Source organism: Betta splendens, chromosome 8 (assembly GCF_900634795.4).
Source record: "Betta splendens chromosome 8, fBetSpl5.4, whole genome shotgun sequence".
Lineage (NCBI taxonomy): Eukaryota > Metazoa > Chordata > Actinopteri > Anabantiformes > Osphronemidae > Betta > Betta splendens.
Genome location: NC_040888.2, coordinates 8,019,864 through 8,040,919, shown reverse-complemented (window position 1 = coordinate 8,040,919; position 21,056 = coordinate 8,019,864). Strand labels below are relative to the sequence as shown.

Sequence of the window (21,056 nt, the reverse complement as noted above, 5' to 3'; positions counted from 1 at the left end):
GTTGGGGATGATTGTAGGAAATGAGTTCTTACATCACTAACCTTGACAGAGTTTGTGTTGGTGCTTGTTGCTCTGGAAACCACGCTGCCAATCGTCCTAGAGATGCAGTGAGGCCTCGTGTCCTTTTAGCTTTTTGTTTTTGCAGAGCAGGAAAGATGTCATTGATGCACCTTCTTTTGGGCCGTGCAGGCAGAATCCACCTGAGTGGACCTCAGCTCATCCACTAATAATGTGATGATTGATTTCTCTAGTGGATCAGAGGAGGGAGGTGGAATGTCTGAGTGGAGCTCTTGAGGTTTGACAATTTAAAAGACAATACTTCAGGTACCACAGGATTTCCTCTATCAGAGCCGAATCCTTTGTTGGAGAAAAAACGCATTTGTGGCGTCCGTGAGTCACAGCGGCCCAGAGACAAAGGCCAAAACAATGCTCCGAAAGCAATTAAAGAAAGATTGCATCTACCTTCAAGGACGGTCTAGTGCAGCTGTGATTGCACTGCAGCAAACAATGCAAGACTTGCAGATAACCTCATGACTGACTGCGCATCAATATATATTCAGGATAGTGAGCAACAAGTATGCAAGAAACTGAGATACTTGCTATGAGCAACTCTGCACAAGGACAAAAATCAGTAGTTGACTTAATAACTCCATAATGTAGAAACCATTATGTTCACACCAGAGCAGTAAGTGCTTGTGTGCTGACTCATGTCTCAAAGAAACAGACACACAGTCCTCAAGAAACAAATGATGTTGACAGGAAGGACACGTCTGATAGCATTAACAGGTACAAAGATGACAACGTGTCAAATAATCGTGCCCAAACACCTGCTCTCCAGCTGTACAGATGTGTTCATGAGACTCCGCTGCTGTAAAGACTTGAGCACTTTTAATTAAAAACATCCAATCATCCAATTAGTGGTCGTATTCCGCCATTTAACTCCTAAACATGGCTTTAGCCGCTGGCTAAACATCCTGCTGCCGTCTCCCTAAGAGATGATTATTATTTTTTTATTTTTACACTGTGGTGATAAATCGTGAGTCCATTCCCGTGGGATGAGACTGGCGTGAAAATGATGGAGCAGAGCTAACGCAATATGCCAGAAGCAGCTGTGTGTGTGTGTGTGTGTGTGTGTGTGTGTGTGTGTGTGTGTGTGTGTGTGTGTGTGTGTGTGTGTGTGTGTGTGTGTGTGGTCCATTTAAGCAGCTCTCTGGTATGAAGCGTTGATTAACTGCTATGAATCAAGGTAAAAGCAGCACAAATTGCGATAACATCCGCGGGAAAATTGATTGTAATTATTTATTGTATTTGTTTACAGTTCTGTTATTGTACTAGCGCATTTGGCTGCCATTACAGGAGAGCCACCAAATTAGTTACAAGTGGTGGTTACTATAGGATTTCATCAGTGCATGTAGGGTTTGTGTCATCTGTTTCTGATCATGACAGTTACTTGTTATAAGGTTTTATGAGCAGATTCACAGACGGTTTTCTACTTTCTGATCAGTAGACATAATTCATTTCAAGATGTCATCCTACACTACATGTTTGTTCTTGTTTTTGGAAGATGGATCGATGTGGGGTTCCTCCACATCCACGATTATCTGACTAAGAGCGCCCTCTGCCGTTTGCCGCAAGTTACTGCAGCGGTGCTCATAATACATTATAGCTCGCCACTCTCCGACAAATCAACAAATTTCTAGCCCCTTTTTAGATATTTAGTAGAAACTCCACGCTGACATCAGCAGCTGATTTATTGCATGTAGTCATTTTTTATTGTCCAGGCACCTTTTAATCACTCTAGTTAGCAGGAACAGGTCCAGGGTTGTGAATGTGCTGTCTGGGCTGCTGGTAGGAGTCTGTTGAAACCCATATTTACATGGAAAAGGTTACAAAGCACTAAAGAGCTAGCACATTTGACCGAAACACACTGTACATGTCATTACCATGGTAACAGTAAAGGCACAACGGTTTAATATATACACATAACGTATTTCACAGTAAACAAGAAGAAACAAGAAAATTAGAGATGACACAATGAATTTAACTTCATCATGTGTAAAAACATATAATTTGAACTACAGCAGGCAAATGCACTAAATATATTAATTTGATTTTAAGTTAGGAATCTCAAAAAGGACATCATCAAAACCAGCCATTGCAAAATAAAATACAATAAAATTAAAATCGTGCATTGGGTTTCTATGAAACGTCCAATCGCCTCCATGTCCATTACTTCATTATAAAAAAGGCTTGTGTAGCACATTCCTCACTGTGGACTCCAGCACCATAATGTATTACAAAAAAAAAATAAAAATACTCTCAACACAAGGTGGCCGACCCATAATTCTGTTTTTGTCCAGTGCTAAAGCATCATCTGTGTTACCGAAGAGCGGGACGGCTCAATTATTTCGTCTGGGACATCTTCTGAATCACAGTAATAACACATTCTGAATGAGCCTCATGAAGGCTTCTGCTGAATGTTTCTGATGGAGTTGAGGGCGCATCAGAAAGCTCATTGAAAATGTCCTTCAGCGTTCCTACATAAAGAAATCCATACACGTGTCAGAGGAATCCAAGGCGGCGTCTATCGTCTACTCTTTTGTCTTTGGTGTAATGTGATGTGAACTTGCATTGTGTACATTCGTGAGACGCGCACAAGACGCACGTGTCATGAACCAGGCTACAGAGAAGAGACTAGTCCTGAAACAAGCTCGATGAAAGGCTGAAGTCGTGGAAATCAGAGACGCACGCATGCAAAGAAGCTGAAAAAAAAACGTAAACATGTGTAACATTTGTATCTGTTAGCCCTCATCAGCTCTACTACAAAACGCTGACTGTAACTCTGATGATCTTCATTGCACAAAACTCTCAGACTCTCTATTCCTGTTCGTAAAAAGGTCAAATGACTCATCGACAACCTGCATCAAGTATCTCACAAAAGGCTACATTAACACAATCCTCTACTACTTGATTTGAAATGTTTTGTTACTAATACTACAGTACGCGTGGCCTTTATGAATACAGACGTTGCACTGTACACTGCACTGTTGTATTTTTGATTAGGTACCACAATTTTAAGTAACTTGCATAGATATTGAACTGATCACTAATCAGCTTGGCGTGTGCCGTGCTGTTACAAGGCCATTTCTTAACTGCTAATGGGTTTTTGGATAAATGTAAATAAACATATCCGTTGGCTACATTATGATTACGATTGTGCTTTTTTAAAAGAGACCACAGCCACCACAGGCTACAAATACATAAATACATTTTGACCACACAGTAGAACTCAATTAAAGTGCAGCTTAACAAAATTAAGTACTGTACTGCTAAGTAAAATACTGAAACAGTCCAAACGGCTCTTACGATAACGAAAAGTAAAAGAAAAATCAGCCCTATTTTAAAAGTTTTCAACAGGGATGATGCTTCAGCTTTGTTGGGATGGAAAATTAGCTTTTTAAATGATTCCATAAGTACAAAACGTTGTCTTTTAACAAACTGTACACATCTGGTACCAATACATATAAAAATGAGTGCGGTTACTTAGAAGTCGATGCATCATATCAAAAATATGTCGCTTTAACAGCACTTCATATGTCTAGTAAACTTTACAATGCTACGTTACACCCCTAAGAAGTAAATTAATGTCAATTTCTGTCTTGTCCAACCCTTATTTGCCGTAGCCATCGTTGGCTTTTTCTCTTCGGGTCTATTAATGCATCATTTCATTTTCTGCTCCTCACTAAGAACACTTCCTCTTCATCACACGTCTTTTCAACTCTGTCCACTTTACCAAATCCACGTCAATCAATTTTTTCAACTTTCCCAATGATCTTCTCCTCAAAGATGGGCAAGATAGCGTCATCGTCCCGCACCTCTTCAAACACCACCCCGCAGTCGAACTCGTCGCTTACCTTCTTGAAATAATACCTGAAGGGGCAAACAACAAAGGCAGACAGACTTTGACAACACATAAGTAATCTCATAGGGCCCTTATTTCGAATTAGTACATCACAATATACTGTGTATAACAGAATTGTTGCATTCACTGTCAGTTTTCATTGTCAGACATTTTGAACGTGAGCTGCAACTTTTCAAAATCAACCAATGACACACTTGCGTCAGTGTGATTATAAAATGTATCATTATTAAAAAGGGAAAAGTAGAAAGAAAAAGGAAAAAAATAAAAAAGGAAAAAAGAAAGAACAAGACAAAAAGGGGAAAAAATATCAGAAAATGCCAGTTTTTAGAAGGCGTCTGACACATTTTGTGACTTTTTTGTGATTTATCACATATTCAATGCATATGCTCACATATTCAAATGTGTCGCTATGACTGTTTCCTCAAACCTGACCTGTAATTTCCTTTCTTTGTCAGCAGCTCCTTGAACTGGCCCAGAGTGACAACCTTCCCTTTGACAAATGTCCTGTACGGGATCTGCTCCTCGCAAAAGTAATACGCCACGGTCGTGTTTTCGCACGGCTGCTTCTTTGCGACCTTGTGCCTGCAAACAAAGAAAAACTGAAAATAATTTTTAAGATTTACAAACTGACGAAATCCAGCTTTTAAGTTAAGAGTTAATTCAGAGATTTTGCAGTGAAGAACAAAACGCTCAATATATGGATGAGTGAGTGCTAAGGTTAAGGTAAACAAAGTTACAAAAGCTCACAGGAACTGAGCAACACTTCATTAGGAGCTTCTACATCAGGGCTGAACCTTCAAATCAATATGACCAATTACAAGAAGCAGTGGAAAGACCAGTAATGAGTAGCTAACCTCCTGGTGTTTCATGTGAATCTGAATAGGTGAGTATAACTTACTGCTACTCTAATATGTTTGTTGAGTCCCATATATATTTTAGTAAGAGCAACTCATATATTCTTTCATCTTATCCAAGTTCTAATCTTTCAGACATTTTGAAGTTCAGAGGCGATAAAAGGTTCAGTCAGCCGCGATCCAGGAACACACAGAGTTCTGAACCCTGCTACTCGCGGACCTGTCCGGCAGCTTCGCCGACTGGAGATGCCACATAATCTGCCTTTCATCTGCCTCCTCCTCAGCTCTCCTGCCCCGCTCCGTCTGTTAAGCACTCCTCTGACAGGGCGGTCAGACATCAAACAGTCGCGCTTCTTACAAAACATCAAACCAGACCTTCTTCCCAGTCCTCCAACATACACTGTGAGCTTCTTTTTGCTCTTTGCGGGGGAATAACATGAAAGAGATGTGATGTTGCCATCACATAGGCGTGAAAATGCAGGCTGGCACTGATTTAAGCACAAAACACAGAGGAGGGAATTAAGGATAGCACTAACACGTAAACATCACAAACAGCTCTGGGTAACTAAGCTTTTAGGTATAACGCTAAAGGATGTGAGCTGCTGGGAGGAATCTAAAGGCAGTGGACGTACTCGGGCTGGGAGAGCTTGCTGTCGGACACGGCCGGCACCACACTGAGTGGAGGGAACAGAGCAGGCCTGACTGTTGTGCGGCCCCTCTGGATCACCTCCATCACATACCTGAGGACCGAACAACCCCAGTGGTTAGAAACAGACCGGTGCCAAGACTAACACAGCAGATCTACTACTCCCTCACGTTAAACGACTCTGTCAGAAGAATGTCGATTAACTACCTGGACAGAGCCGATCACCAACCTTTGTTTGGGTTGGACCGTTCCGGACTTGATCTTCTCCTCCTCCAGCCGCCGCCGGACCTCCTCCAGCTGGATGAGCGGACTGGGGGCTGGATTGGGGGGCATGGTGGGATCCTGGATGAAGGGGTGAGACGGCTGCACCGTCCCCGACCACTCGGCTGCTGTGAGACCCGGGGCTCGTTTGGATCCGGTGGTGCTCCTAAGAAGCAGACAAAGAAAAGTACACTCAAGGTAACTTTACACACACAGGTACTTCAAACTAACCTAGCTAAAGCTACTGACCCGTACGGGCTCCTCTTATGCTGAACCATCTCCTTCTGTCCTTCCATGAGCCACAACAGGATCTTCTGGTTTTTCTCCATCTCCTCTGTGGGCCCCACCATGTCATGGGTCCGCCCATCCTCACCTTTCTTCAACACTCGTTTACACTGTGCGCCACTTTTGCTACTGAACCCCAAAAGAAGTGGAAGGATCGAGTAAGTAAGAAGCAAAGACAATAGCATTGTGTTATTTTAGGGAGGTCAGAGTTGGGTGCGTACCTGTAGCCTGAATGCTCCGTGGGGTTGAACCCCACGCCGTCTGCATAGCTGCGAGGCTTGGGTTCGTAATGACTTGTCTCCACACTCCAGGGAAAGGTGCCGTACACGCGCACGGCCGCCTCGGCCTCCGCCGGCTCCCTGGGCCTCCCCACGCCCGCATGGTGAGCATGGTGCACGTGTTTGTGGTGGTAAAGGTGGCTGGCGTCGCCCTTGAACCCGTGCCTGGAGGGATTCTTGCCCTGAGCCGACGCCGTAGCGAATCCCGGGCCTTTGGCAGCTGGGAAGCCGTCCGGGGAGTGGGCCTTGGGAGAGTGGCGGCCCGTCCCCGGTGACTGGCAGCCGGGAGTCTTCATCACCCGCTGGACATGGTCGTCCAGGATGCTCTCGGGGTTCTCCTCGTGAGCGTCCCTCAGTATTGGACCACTGTAGGCGACGTCGGCGTAGCGGGAGTTGTAGTTCTGCAGATAAGCACCAGGGGGGAACCTGTGACTGGATAATGAAGTGGCTGTGGACATGACGACTTCATCGCCTTCTTCTTCCTTTGGTCCAGAAGCAGAAACAAAGAAACAGAGCATGTTGAGAAAATAATCTGCATGCTCTGAATATTATATATTCACATTTTATCGTAGCAGGTTTGAAATCTTGCTTGTTGGGGGCGGGTTTTAACCACATATTAGTGCAGCTTTGCAGGCAAAGGGCAGCTTCAGTCAGAACGGTGAGCACATTTCTGTTACTTCATGTAATGACAAGTGTAACTGAGCAGTTCCAGCTCTGAGCGGCTGGGATAAGATGGCAGTGGGACAGAATCTGGGGGGGGGGGGCTGTGCAGCCACAGAGGCTCTCAAAGGGATCACACACACACACACACACACACACACACACACACACACACACACACAACACAGGAATATTATACGCTGCAAGTGCAGACTGCAGGCTCGTGTATCGTATCTATCATGGGCTGAACTACACTAAATGCTGGGAAAGGAGCAGAGCTTTCATTTGTTCTGCTTCCTGTGTAAAGTTAGAAACACTCTGCCTCTGAGAGGCGAGAACAAAGAGACGACGGTGGGCCGGGGCTTCACTTGTATTTGTGCCCGGACCTTTCATGGCAGTTCTGTGAATAAGCTGTAAAAACTTTACTGGTGAACATGCCAGAAACTCTGTTCTCATTCTATTGATCGTCATTTCTAAGTCCGTATCAAAGAGCTGGCTCTGAACATCCCTGCGCCCAGTACTGTTTCACATTCTACAATAATGTAAAGGATCTTCTGAAATGGGTTTAAGTTAATGGGTCCATCTGGGCTGAGCCTGCTAGAACCTCCTCGACCCACTCCGGCATCTTCATCCGAGTCTCCCTCTTGTCCTTCACTCACGACAATCTAGCTCATTGACGGTCCTACGCTCCGTTGTCACGTTACCTCCGAATCAAAATCCAATTCAATTAAGCAATTGCCGTTGTGCTCGCAATTTGGAACCGCACACTGCTGCTTTTGTGCGTTAAAGATCCGGTGCACAGCGCAAAAAAAACCCCACTGGGCTCATTGTTCCAAGACAATCGCATCAAGAGAAGATGTCATTTCGCTTTCAGCAGCTGATGTGACAGAGCTGAAGCAAAGAAGCAGGTAGTCGTAAGCGGACAGTTTTTTAAATTGGTGTCATTTCGAACCCTAAAGAGCTGAAGCGGTTGCTTGAACGGAGGCGCGGAGCATCACTTATTTCATGCTCTAGGTTTTAATAAAGCAAACCTTGAGCCGCGTGATGCCAGCGTCCCCCCTCCCGGCGCCAAAGCCGCGTAGACGCTCTGCCTTGAGACTTAATTCCTGGCTCGGCGTTCTGAGGGGGGCTTCGTCTGTGGCAGCCGCTCCAGTGACATCAAACAGGCGGCACGCTGTTCCAAGCTGACAAGTGGCCGAGCGTCCAGGTGCTCCATCCGACTGATGGACAGAGCCAGAACGCTGACAGGCCAAGTGCGGAATTCTCCAAATGATTCATAATGCGTTTTTTATTCCCCGTTCAGAAAGCCGGCCTCATTATTTCATTAAGGCCAGACGGATTTAAGTCTCCTTTGTTACGGGAAATTTTAAGCCCCGTGTGCCGGGAAGCGCTTCCCTGTTATCTGCTGATACTCCTCCACCAACAGCTATTCACCATCCCAACTATTCATTCAACTTAATGACTTTAGAGTCACGCCAAGTGAAAAAAGTGCCCTCTGATATTAACATTGAATGATTCAGGACGCACACACTGAGCTGCACGAGTTCACTGTTTAACTTTCCAGAGTAAAGAGTAATGAAATTCCAGGAAACGCTGCTCCTTGTTAACGTTCCTCTGCAGGTCAGACCTCCACTGTTAACCTCGCTGAAAAATGCTGCTCACTCACATCTCCACCAAAATGACCAAGACAGCGGTCCCGGTTGTGCTTGGAGCGGCGCAAAGCGGAGTCCGCATACCATTCGTACTCGCTTCAGTCGCTCCTCCAGCTTCTCCTGAGCCTCGCGCTCCCTCAGCACGCCCTCCAGCCGGCCGATCAGCTCCGCGGCGAACCTCCCCGGCTCCACGTGAATGTCCTTTGGAATGCGGTGGGTGCGCTGGTGAAAGGCAGGTCGTACGTGAATCAGCGGCAGGCGTTAAAGTATAACGGAAGAATATTAAATGTGACATAATGTTGGACAGTCGCATTTCAAAGCCAGACTAAGAAGCCTATCAAAATAAAAGCGTGAAAATCAAACCGGCATTAATAAAAACACAACCTATAACCCCCATCCGTCATCTTTTCACCAGTGAAGTAAATCTGTGATTACTTGTTTTGGTGCAGGGAAATGGCAGCGCTACAGTCAACTCACGCATCCTAATAGGACCCTGGGTGTTGAGTTTTAATTTGACTCTTTACTCTGAGGCCTAATTAGGGCCGCGGGTCTCCAAAAGACAGCCTAAGCTGCAGCGGGACGCGCCGGGGCTGTCACGGGGGAGGCTTCATGTCTGCTAGGCTTCAGCGCGCAGCAGCTTAGCAGAGCATCAAGCCGCATTTAGACAGCCTTCTCTTACACCATCAGCTATTCTTATACTCCATCACAGGCCCTGCGACACAGCGGCGCTTAAATATGCACATCTCCAATGGTGGAAACAGAAAAAATGAGGCAGAGACAGACCGTCAGAGAGAGAGGGAGGGAGGTGTAGTGGCAGAAAGTGAGCAGGAAGGAAATAACCCATGAATAACTCACTGGGATGTGAGGTAGTGGCACTCGCCCATTTGCTTTGGCACTTTCATGCATCTCTCGGCGATGCTGTTTGCGGTATCTGTAGGGTGGAACTCCATCGCTGGAATTAACAACAAAGACATTTTTTAAAACCCTCTCATGAATAAACAACACAAGCCGCTTTGAAGTCGGCAGCTTTTTCCGCTGCATTTCCGCCTCGAACGGGCACCCAGTGAGCCTCCAGTGCAGCGGGACAGGTAATTCTCCCGCGCTCATTGTGTTCCCGCCCGCACCGCGAGCGGTCTGGCAGATTCCAGTTACATGTTAACACATCCACCGGTCCGATGCCACGCGGCACTGGCCATGCTGGGTTTTACACTCTCTCGCGCTGGAAGCCCTGCACCAATTAGCTGATAACGGCCTCTAATCCATTCCGATTCAACCCATTTTGGTCCAGTTGTGCAGGCGTTGAAGTTTTTTTTTTTTTTTTTTTTTTGCAGGAGCTTATTTCCCCAGCGCCATCTCTGCACCTAAAAACATTATTCTTCAAATCTTCTTTCAACAGCTCGCGCCTGGTTTCACGCCGAAAGTTGGAATATGAGCTTGCAACTGATCCCATGCGGTGAAAGCGCGCTGTCTCGTGTGTGGACTAGATTCTCTGAAAGAACAACAAATGTACTTTTACTTTTTTTTCTACAATAAAAACTTTACCTTTTGATAACAAAAGACACCTAGTGGGTTTTTCAGATTTGAACCAGCTTGAGATAAAACCTTCGTCTGGTTTGTTAATGAGCCGCTGAGGCCTCTTACGTCACAACTTTGTTTTCTCAGAGACAAATTCCGACACACCTCGACCCGCTGTTTGCTTTGACGACAGAAGCAGAACCAAGCACACTGCAATATTAATGTGAAGTTAATGACGTACACGCTGCTGTCGGTCAGAGAAATGCTGTCTGCGTCGCTGGACAAGCTCTGCTGCTCGCTGTCGTTGGCGCTGGTGGCCGGTGCCACAGCGTAGCCGGTGTTGACGTAATACGGGTTTGTGGGCTCCCGGCACGGCGTGTGTCTGGGAAAGAAAGGGCACACAATCAAGAAAATGCCTGGCTTGAAGAAATCCATACGCTAGTTCAAATGAATTATTAATGTCGGAATAGTTCATATGTGCAAATCCCAGTGTTTGTCTTTTTAAAAGTCTAAATAATAAGTTAATAATGATCTGATTCTTCCCAAAGAATCTACAGAACCATCTGTAACCTAAATCATCACTCACATTCTGATGCACAGTAATGAAGGAATATGCCAAACACATGTAATTCCATACTAGGCTACTGCATCCGATCTGCAGGAAGACAGTGAGGCTCCATTTGACACCAGTTATATCTGCAGCCATCGACTTTGCTGAACAACACATTTCTCACATGGCTCTACACACATGAATAATAGATAGTCGACATCATCTCTTTTTATTCAAATTGGAATTCCCTGAAGCATTTATCCCAAGCTTCCTTCCCCTCACCCGCGGTTCAAGCCCAAACCTCTGTGACCAACTGATTTCATTAGCATTTACACTAAGCAACAATGAATAATTACTGCGGAGGGTTGGAGCAAATATAAAGTGGAGTCGGTCCAAATTGACTTTTTCGAGTTGTAATGCTACTTGGCAGCGTCTCAGAAGGAGACATGAAAGGAAATGACAAGAGACAGTGGGAAGTCTGTAGTAGAAATGCAACATAGATGAGATGGGAAATGGGTTTGTGCATAACTGCTCATAGTCCTCGGAGCATTTATCACACATTACACAGGGCGCTCGAAGGCACCGTGGCGTTGGACACGTGGCTGCTTGTTGCTCTATTGTCGATGGAGGGTTCGGTTCCCATCTGCTTTGCTTGACCTTAGTTATTAATAAAGTCAACAAAGCCTCTAAATGAGAGCGAAAGGAGATTCTTTCCTTTCACCAGAGATCCCACCGCGATCCCAACATAATTAAGTCACTGTATGACTCCAAAAGCCGAACAGGAGAAATACCATTGTTATTCCATGCATATCTCAGTCTGAGTTTAGAATGCAGATTTATGCCTCAAAAGATCAGTCAAAGGCAAAAACAACTTTTTATAAAGAAAAACAAAGAAGGCTTCTCTTTGAAGTGCGAGTCTATCTTGAATAAAAACAAAACCGAGCGGTTCGCGTCTCCGAACTCAAACTCTCTCCAAGTATTAATGAACGTACGGGCCATTCTCTTTCATGTCATCGGCGTCCTTAAAGCCGAACCCAAAGAGGGTTTAATGTCTTTTGTTGCTCGTCTCCGAAGAGATCAGACGCGAGCGATGTAAAATTTACTGCCGCCGAAACCCAGTGGCTGATGCTAAAAGGCTACTGAAAAATGGAGCGTGTCTTTCTGTGATTCCAGCCCAAATGCCTGAAAAAATGATGTGAAAATGAACCTAAACGCCTGGGAAACAGCTGCTTCTTTCCTATTAGATGTTTTGTAGAAAACATGGACGTCAAACAAAATCGCCTTTGGCTGCGGTTTCCACACAACCCTGTTCATCCAGAGAATGTGTTTGCTTAGTTTCATATTCTGTAAATTTCAAAGATACCCCCCACACACACATACACACACTTCTTACACCCCTACAGCTTCCCTGAAGGTCAATTCACAACAGACATCATTTAATGTCATTTAATTCTGTCCTACAGAAGAGGCCTGTAGTCCTACAAACTACATAGCATTGTGTTAGTGTTCTGTATATCTGGATCAGTCCAGACAAAAGCTACCAGACAGACAATGAATAAATAAAGGATAAAGGAAGACAAACATGTTGTAATAGTTGTTACTATCAGTTGATTTGACCTTCTTTGTCCCCTTGTGAAAACATTTAACTGAGATGCTAATGATAAGCTACTTTCAACTTGTTCAACATTTGTACAAGATCTTATCTCAGACGATATTGAGCACGAACAGTAATTAGCTGCACAGTCAAAGCACATTCAACCATTCATTCCTTTCAAAACCCGCCAGCTGTCAGTACATCGAGCTGTAAATCAACCGCAGAGCATGAAACTACTGTAAAGTAGCTAAAAGCAATTCAAACACTTTACAGTTCATATCGGTGCTTCTCCTGTGGTGACGTGAACTGTCCTTCAGCCTGGAAACAGATGCTTAGTGACAAATACTGAATACCTCTAATTCAGTGGAATCAGTCAAAGTGTAATCAACAGATTAATAAAAGTCTGACTTTCAGCTTTCCATTTACTGAAAATACATTAAAGTGAAAACCAACCCACCCACTGAACAACTGCAGTCATTTAATTCTACTGAAAACTAATTTACTGTATGTTTACACTATGGGATAAACCAGTGGCACCTGTGTGTAATGCAGATTATATTAAGAGTAAAATAGTTTCAAACAAGTGATACTTTATCACTTTACATAGTTTCTCATACCAAGGTTGGCAAAGATGGAAATTACGTCCACAAAAAGGACATTTCAGTTTTCTAACAACAAACAGTCAAGCAGTTGTGTGGAAGTTAGTCCTTTAACAGAACAGCCCACGAATTACGCATTTACAGGCACATTAAAGTGACAAATAAATGATGTTTCATCTGACTCTGATGGACGAGACCATGGATCCAGCCTGCAGAAAAAAAACTCTAACAGCTATTTTTCAAGCTTCTGTTGCCGCCTCTAACACTCCCTGCTACAGGTGCAAAAACACATCAGCGCAACACTCGCCTCTGATCTCAGCCCTCTGCTGTGCTGCACTCAGACTTTCCTTTCAAACTTGAGGCGGCCCTCATGCCGGTGTGGGAGGCTCCTGTTTATTCCTAATTCAGCAGTTTGCAGAGAAACGCTGTGCAGTCGGCGCTGAAGTGACGGCTGCTGGAGAGTGGGAGCTTGTACCTGTACTCGTGAGTGTCCTGGAACCTCGCGCCGGCTCCGGCCCGATGCGGCGCCGTCTCCATCAGCAGCTTCTGCGTGAGCCGCTTGCTCGGCGAGGGCTCGCGCTCAGGCTGCTCGTCCGCCTCCTGGTCGCATCGCCACTCCTCGTCTTCGTTCAGGGTCGGCAGGTAACTCGACAGCGCCTTCCCGTTCCCAGACGCCGAGCTCTGATCGCTGTACAGCTTGGGGCTCTCTCCTCCTGTCCGGGTATATTCCAAATAAATGTCAGATTTGAGAAATAGAGGGTAGGTGTTTTCCTCCATCATCGTCTGTATCTCAGTCTGAGCCTGGTCAAACATTGCAGGATCAATATGGAGCTTCGACAGACAGTCTTTGATGAAGGACTTGGTTGCTGGTTTAATCTGTCTGGAAACAATCCCATTGTTGTCCAAGATGTACTTCTTGTAAATAGCCTTTGCCAGTTTCACCTTCTTCTCCTCGTTACCCTCGTTGGCTTCAAGTTTGCGAAATCCGCTGCATGCGAACCAGAAGTCCAGAATATCTGCACACTCCTCCTGCTTGAGGAAAGTCCTAAAGAGATGGATGCCATCCTGGTCGTCCAGGAGGGAATGGAGAGATTCTGCCCACTTTAAGTAGGGTGGTGTGGGAGAGGCACTGCCCTCTGGCTCGTAACCCAGATCCAAGTCGGGTCGCCTGGGTGTAGCCACAGACGCCTCGCATTTGAGGCTTTCGTTCTTTGAGCAGCAGCCAAGGCTGCTGTGCTGGCGTCCATCGCCGCCCACCAGATCCCCCTCTTCTCCTGGGACTGGAGGTCTGGGAGCATCCTCAGTGAAGGTGCCTCCCAGGTCTGCTAGGAAGCCCCTTTGGTCGCTGACGCTCATAGTCCCGGCGGCCGCGAATCACACTTCTGTAGAGCAGCACGACTACAAGACCCAGAAGTCCGCCTGCGCCACAAAGAAAAACCTGCAAAAAGGAAAGATGTTAAATGAGACATGCTTTTATTACATGACTGAAAGATGGACTAGGGCCAAATGCACAGAGCAGCACTATTATATGAAACATTAATACTGTATGTGAATTACTCCAATAATATTTAATTTACTGATGCCCAGTTTAAGTGAAGTCTGTGCAAACTTTATTAATTACGTGTCGTTTGCCTATCAGACGACCAATAGCTCATGAGGAATTTGTAGAATTCTGCTCTATTATTCAAGTTATTACAGTTTTTATTGCTGCATTTTCATCTGATTTGAATGAAAAAACTCATCGCTCTGACATTATACACGATTAAAATGTTCAACATTTGTAGAAACCTGGAAGGTTTGAACTGTAAATGATACGTTCTTGATTCCTGGGTCATGATCGAAGGGATGTGTTCAAGGGCACATCCTTCTCTTTATTTACTGTCCCTGAGCTTTGCTGCTCTTCAACCGCAGCCCCTTTTACAGCGACACAATCTTCCAACACGAACGACACAATGATTATTTCAAAGTAAAGCCTGGTTCATTGTTCAATCTTAAAATAAAGATTGTAATGGTTTCCATCACCGTTCCCTTTAGGTCCCACCCACTCCCGGTCTCGTCTGATGCAGATGCTGTCAATTACCTCACTAAACAAAGACTGTGAAGGCAACAGCGATATTCTCCCCACGACCCTTAAGTGCGAGCTGCACGTGCACTGCGCACCGGCGGCGGGTGGACCGAACCAAAAAATTCTACAAATGTGGTCATTTCTACGGAATACGACATCTGGTTCCTCCACCTGTGCGTAAGGACACGTCGGCACCGGAGACGTTCGGAGACGCAAGTGAAACGAGCGGTCCCGCGGTCACAGGTGTGCGGCCGGACCGGACCGGACCGGAACCTTTAGGGTTAGGCGTGATTTCAGCCGCAGGCAGCTTCATTCCGGAGACGCGCTTTTTCTCTGTCTATTTCAGAATCGCCGTCGTGTTCCTTTGAAGTGAGCCTCTCATCACATTCGTGTCTTGGCCTCTCCACAACCAGCGGATCAGCGGCGGCGGGTGGGGGAGGGGAGGCCAGAAACAAACTCCGCACACACACACACACACATACACACACGCAGGCCTTTCAGAAGGCGACCGACAAGTGCACAACTTTGTCCCACTATTCACCTATTAATATCTGCGCTATATCCGCCGACAGCTCCCGCGGCCGAACGCGGAGCGCGTCCCCCGCGCGCGTCTCCCCGCCGTCACGGCACGCGCGGGGAACCCCACGTCAATCCGCGAAACACACTTCGAACCTGCGAAGCGATCACGGATCACCCGACTACCGCAATCCCAATCTGTGCGCCGCGGAGGGAGGGAGGAAGGGAGGGGGAGAGGGGGGGGGGGGGGGGGCGGAAAGTGGCACATACTTCACCGGTGCGCGTGTCCTCGCTGCTCTCCCGTGCGCTGGCCGTCGGGACCGACGCGAGCCGCCGCCATCGGTGTCGCGCTTGCGAAGTGCCCCGGACTTCAGAAATAACAAAGAGGCGAGTCCGCTCTCCGCCGCTCCATGGCTGTCTGTCCCTGTGTGCGGAGCGGCTGAGGGGATGGTGATGCACAGCGCCTCGCCCGTTCATTACACAAACTGCCGGCGTCTCCTCCCCTCCCTCTCCGGCTCAAGTAGTAACACCGGTGAAATGCGGGGCGAGGATGGGCGCGTGCTTAGACATGACAGCTTCCGTGTTTGTCATCGGTGTCACATCTACGCGTGGACTCCGGGGTTTTGCGGGATTCGGTGACGGACGGCTAAGCAGCAGAAGCTCCGCTTTCCCAGTGTCCTATAACGCATCTGACTGGCATCCTTAATTAGACCACCAGTCAAAAACCATGCACCCATCCTCACCAAGAGGTGGGTTATTGAATCATTCCCAGTGTAATAGCTCTACTGTACTTTCACCTTTTCAGCTCTTTCTATTTGATTGTTTTTTAGATGAGGTTTTGCTTTGGATGGATGGATGGATGGATGGATGGATGGATGGATGGATGGATGGATGGATGGATGGATGGATGGATGGATGGATGGATGGATGATAATCTCAGGCAGTGGATAGATAGTTGACCGCCATTTTAACATTTAAACTGCCACACACACTCGCTCGTGAGGTAATGTTCCGTCTTCTCAGGCCTCCATGTCTCTGTCGGCGCAAACCCTAAAAGTCACATTACCTCCACTGGCAAACTTGCTGCCTCATATTTTGAATCTCTCAAATGACCATGATGGAGTAAAGCGTGATTTACGTGTTGTACCTTCAGTCTGATTGTGCTCCTCGCAGGTCCTCCAGCGAAACGGCCGCTGACTGACCACTCCATTGTGCGCTTTTTAAACATGCTCGTGTGCGGTGACGGTATCATCCCCCTCGTTGCTATGAAATGGGAAACTAGATTGCGTTTGCAATCCGCATGGACCTAAAAGAAAGAAATATGCGGTTAGTTTGCTTAAAGCACAACAGAGACAGAGTTATCGCCACTAGTTTATGACGTGACGCCAGCAACACTCATGTAATTACCAGGTAATTACACAATTGAAATTTACACACAGCGTATCTTAGCAACAGCAACTCAGAATGAATGAAGGCCCTGTTCTTTTCCAGCATTCTGTCCCATCCAGGATCCCAGACTGATCCGCTGGAGTCTTTCCCAGCTGGATGTCTGTGCTTCCCAGTGCTTCCCTGACTCCACCAGGGGAGAACTTGTGACCTCTGCTACCGGCATGTGACACGATAATGCATCTCACGTCCAGTTCATCTTAAAATGACCGAAAGGTTGCCAAAGTGAATCAGATGAACAGCTGTAGAAACAGCTGGATGGACGGAGGGTTCCTCATGATCCCACAAACCCGTAGCCCTTGAGCAACTGAGCCGCCAGAACCATAGAAGCAGGTTTAATGCTCTGAACTGGTGATCCATCGAAAGCTTAGCTGGGTCAGAACAGAGAAACCTTCAGCGTGTCACACGTTTCCACTCATCATTAACACAAACCTCTGATAAATGCTGTTCAATGTCCCTCAGTGTAGTTTTAGCCTCTCCAACGCTCTGCTGCAGTTAAGTGTCACCGAAGGACAACTTCACGTTCCCCAATTCAGCCTTTTCACTCGTCTTTTGTTCCACCTGTCACTGTGGATTTAGAGCCTGTTGTAGGCCCTCGGCTGAAACGGGCTTATCTCTGCTGATGAACAAAAGCCCATTAAGACGTTTAAATCAAGACGCCCATTCTGAGCCCAACAATGGAGGCTTCCACCCTGCAAACTGTCTTTTTCATCAAAGAATTCACTAAAAGTTTGGGAAAAATAAGGGAAACGACATCAAAAACGAGCCAAAAGCCCGATCCCTCGTGAGGAGCTAGCTCATGGATCAAATGTGCTCTACGGGGTTCAAAACACTTCGCAAATACTCAGCGTTTGTGATGAATGGTGAGTAATATGAAAAAGCTGTCAGAGAATGTATTCAGGAGTCCTGCTGACGTCCTTTGTCCTGGCTGAATGCATCATGACTAACGAGCCTTGGACTGGATTAGCCACAGAGCATTGAGCAATTTGCCCGGACTAGATTTATACCGTGGACGGTCCAGATCACAGAAACGCCATGTCGCCACAAGATGGGAGAAATCTTATTACGAGGCCGATATTTCCCACGGTGACATAATTCCGAAAAGGCGCGCGTCCGCCGCCAAATGGCGAGAAAGTCCGTCCATCAGACGCGTGACGGCTAGGAGATATTCGCAATAATGAAGGCGTTTGATCTTCGGGGGTCTTCAGTAGTCTGGCCGTGGGATTCACATTCGGCGGTCAAATCAAATGATGTGCTTCTACGTTTGATGAGAGGGAGGACGCGACGAAAGGCGCCGTGGCACTGACATGAAAAAACGCCGCACAACACAACGACAAACAGTGTGTTACTGCTAAAAGCACGGGTCTCATCCTCAAAGCAGACTTCTGGATTACCTTACTGGGAGCTTCTTGGGCTGGTGGTGCCGGACCGCAGGCTACTCCCACCGCTTCTCTATGGATCCACAATAGTCCTTCGTAGTCTGCAGTAAAGACCGCCGCCATCTTTAATCACCGCACAGTCCATCTGTCGATGGTTCTTCCCTTTCTAGCCCCTCTTCCTCTGTTCCAGTCTCTGTGTTCCAGCCCTCGCTGTTTGTTGTGTGTTTTGGTGGTGGGGGGTGGGGGTGGGGGGGGGGGGGGGTTCTTATTTTCCATCCAACATCAAACCTCCGTATCGACAGACTCTTGGGCCGCCCGGTAGGGGGGAAGCTTGAACACGGAGCATTGGCTGTTGTCCTTTCCAAGCCGCAGATTAGCCGAGCGCGTTTATTTTATTTTTTCTGAATGACACGAGTATCGCACATAAAAAAGAGGAAAAAAAAATCATCTCTCAGGCCTTTGATTTGAACAAGCCCGGCCTCAAAGCTCCTCCATGACGGCCCCTGAACGCATCTTCTCCTCAGATGTTCTGGCTAATGGGATTTGGGAGCTCGCTTTGATTGGGGCCACATCTGTGCAGCTTCTTACACATTTGTACATTCATTTACACTAAAGCCCTGTCATTTAATCTAAAAGACTCCTTTGACGCATGTCTCTACTTCCGGCTGTTCCAGCAAACATATTTTTATTCCTTTGAAGCGGGGCTCAACCGGAATGTATTTGATGGCGCCAACTAAAACAGAACTGACCCCGAGCAGCGTCAGACTCCGTTCGAACTAAGAACAAGCGGACTCAGCTTTCGTCCAACGAGTGCATTTCATTTAAAGTGACACTTCCTTTCTTTTGGTCCTCCTGGTCCCTCGTTGCGTTCAAAGCCTGAAAGCTGGGGCGTATCTTGTTTATCATCAGGCGCCGCTTTGTTCGCTCCAACTCTTTCAACGCACAATGAGGGGAGTTGAATTTCAAAATGGTAGCCGCTCTCACCTCCGTCTCCCGCTGCGTGGCTCGTCGGATCGCGTTGCTCTGGTCCGCCATGACTGGGCGCAGTCCCCCGCCTGCCGCCCTGCAGTGCCTTCGCCTGCTGACAGACCTGGCTCTGATTCCTACCATAGTAGTTGAATGACGAGCATCTTTACTTTATATTACAGCCTCAGCCGTGCACCCCTATTGGAGGAAACAAGGACCAGATGATGGTCTGCACAGTCATGTTGTAGCTATGGTAACGGACCCAACAGGCGTGAATGATGTGCACCTAATTGGTCCGCGCGCATCAAGCAATGAACTACACACTCATCATAAATGAAACAGTGGTTGCTCCCACGTTGCACTTCAACCGCAAAGTGACATTTGGTTCAAACTTTTATTCATCCGCTGGTGAGTAAAGTTGGGAAATCGGGCCGGTCGGTGATGAGATGCATGCAAACAAAAGGAGCAGGGAGACAGATGAACGCGCGTTTTGAGGAGAGGGGGAGAAATGATATTGCCTTTGTTATGTCGCTTTATCAGCTGCTTTGCCTTTCAACTGGATTTCACACTGGCGTTTCTGGTTGTGGCCGGGGTCAGGTTCAGCTCAGCCGTCCCACAATGAAACCTGCCGTGTCGCCCACTACCCGCACTTAAACCCAGTCTGTGTTGGGCTGAATCATAGGGAACATCGCTAATGCTACATAGAGAAGACACACAGCCAGTCAGTGTAGCAGTGGTTGATACTGTAACAAAGAATCCCAGTCTACTGAAATTATCCATTATGTTTAACATCAGCTGCTCATCTTTTGCCTCTAATGTTTCAAATGTTTCAGTTGGAATGTTCATGTCACTGGTGTCTTAAAATTAAGATCACTCCCAGTCTGCTCCCATTTCTCTCTATCGCCTCTGACCCATGAGCTCACGCCAAAGTTTCCTTTGCAAACAATTGCGAAAACAAAACAGTGAAATCCACAAATTTGCAATTTGGAGGTTTCAGTATTTCTTGGTGATTCATATCAGTATCAGTCTTTGCTTGAAGAGAAACAAGTAATTGATAAACGCTAGTAAGAAAAACATATAATAATAAGTAAGTAATAAAAGTAAGTAATACAAATCCATGGTTAAGGCCTAAAAACCATCGAAACCATTGCCCTACGTTGGTACTGGGTGTGGCTGGTGAGTGTGTGTGTTCCAGTTTAAAAAGTACTGGTCAATTTCCTTCATCGTAATAATTCTTTGAATCCTTGATGCATTCGTAGACAGTTGTGTGTCATTTTACTACTACTAGTTGTAGGAACAAGCTACAAGGCTCCGTGATCAGGGCCATATTTCATTTTTATGGTCACACATCGGGACTCAGACATGGAAATGGTTCCGAAGCCTAACTCTTGTTTACATACGACGAGATGCAGCTGTAGAGACGACAGGCGTCTGTTCGACAGAAGAAGACAATGTTTTCACAGACTCGGGGCACAGGAGTATTCTCATACAAGCAGCAAAACAAAGTTAGATGCTTTTTCAAAGCAAGAAAACAATAAATAATTAATCAGATTTCTGCAGTAATACTTTTTATTCTCTCAGGGAGTGAGCTGAACAAGAATGCCCCAGATCCATGTGATCTGTGGATCCACTGGAACATACTGTAGTTTTCAGGTGATGATATTTTGGGGGCTTGGGTTTAAAAAAGCAGAGCTGCAAAAAAAAAAAAAAAATCAATCACTATAAAATACACCAGCAGCTCCTGCAGCATTTACATTTACCAGATGAACTGTCGGATACGTCCTCCATCACTGAGATATACATTCACACACAGTATTTCTTGTGACATAATGTTGTTATTTCTCGTTAAGGTTTGCCTTTCACATTGC

At 46.3% G+C, this 21,056-nt stretch overlaps 1 protein-coding gene across 6 annotated transcripts; it reads right to left on the bottom strand.

Annotated features, from left to right (window-relative positions):
• Window positions 1-1,746: 1,746 nt before the first annotated feature.
• axin1 (axin 1) lies at window positions 1,747-19,393 on the bottom strand. 6 transcript variants are annotated; one of them, XM_029158311.3, is made up of 12 exons: window positions 18,238-19,393; window positions 16,545-16,703; window positions 13,292-14,254; window positions 10,315-10,455; window positions 9,414-9,510; window positions 8,643-8,780; window positions 6,190-6,728; window positions 5,933-6,097; window positions 5,652-5,849; window positions 5,409-5,516; window positions 4,355-4,504; window positions 1,747-3,930 (listed from the first exon to the last, which is right to left on the bottom strand). In XM_029158311.3, the coding sequence occupies exons 3-12, from the start codon at window positions 14,170-14,172 to the stop codon at window positions 3,804-3,806; spliced, it is 2,544 nt and encodes an 847-aa protein (XP_029014144.1). In that variant the 5' UTR covers window positions 14,173-14,254; window positions 16,545-16,703; window positions 18,238-19,393; the 3' UTR covers window positions 1,747-3,803. The 6 variants fall into 6 exon arrangements, with proteins under 6 accessions (XP_029014144.1, XP_029014146.1, XP_029014147.1 ...); XM_029158313.3 differs by having other exon boundaries at window positions 19,207-19,393; XM_029158314.3 differs by lacking the exon at window positions 18,238-19,393 and adding an exon at window positions 17,276-17,818.
• Window positions 19,394-21,056: the final 1,663 nt, after the last annotated feature.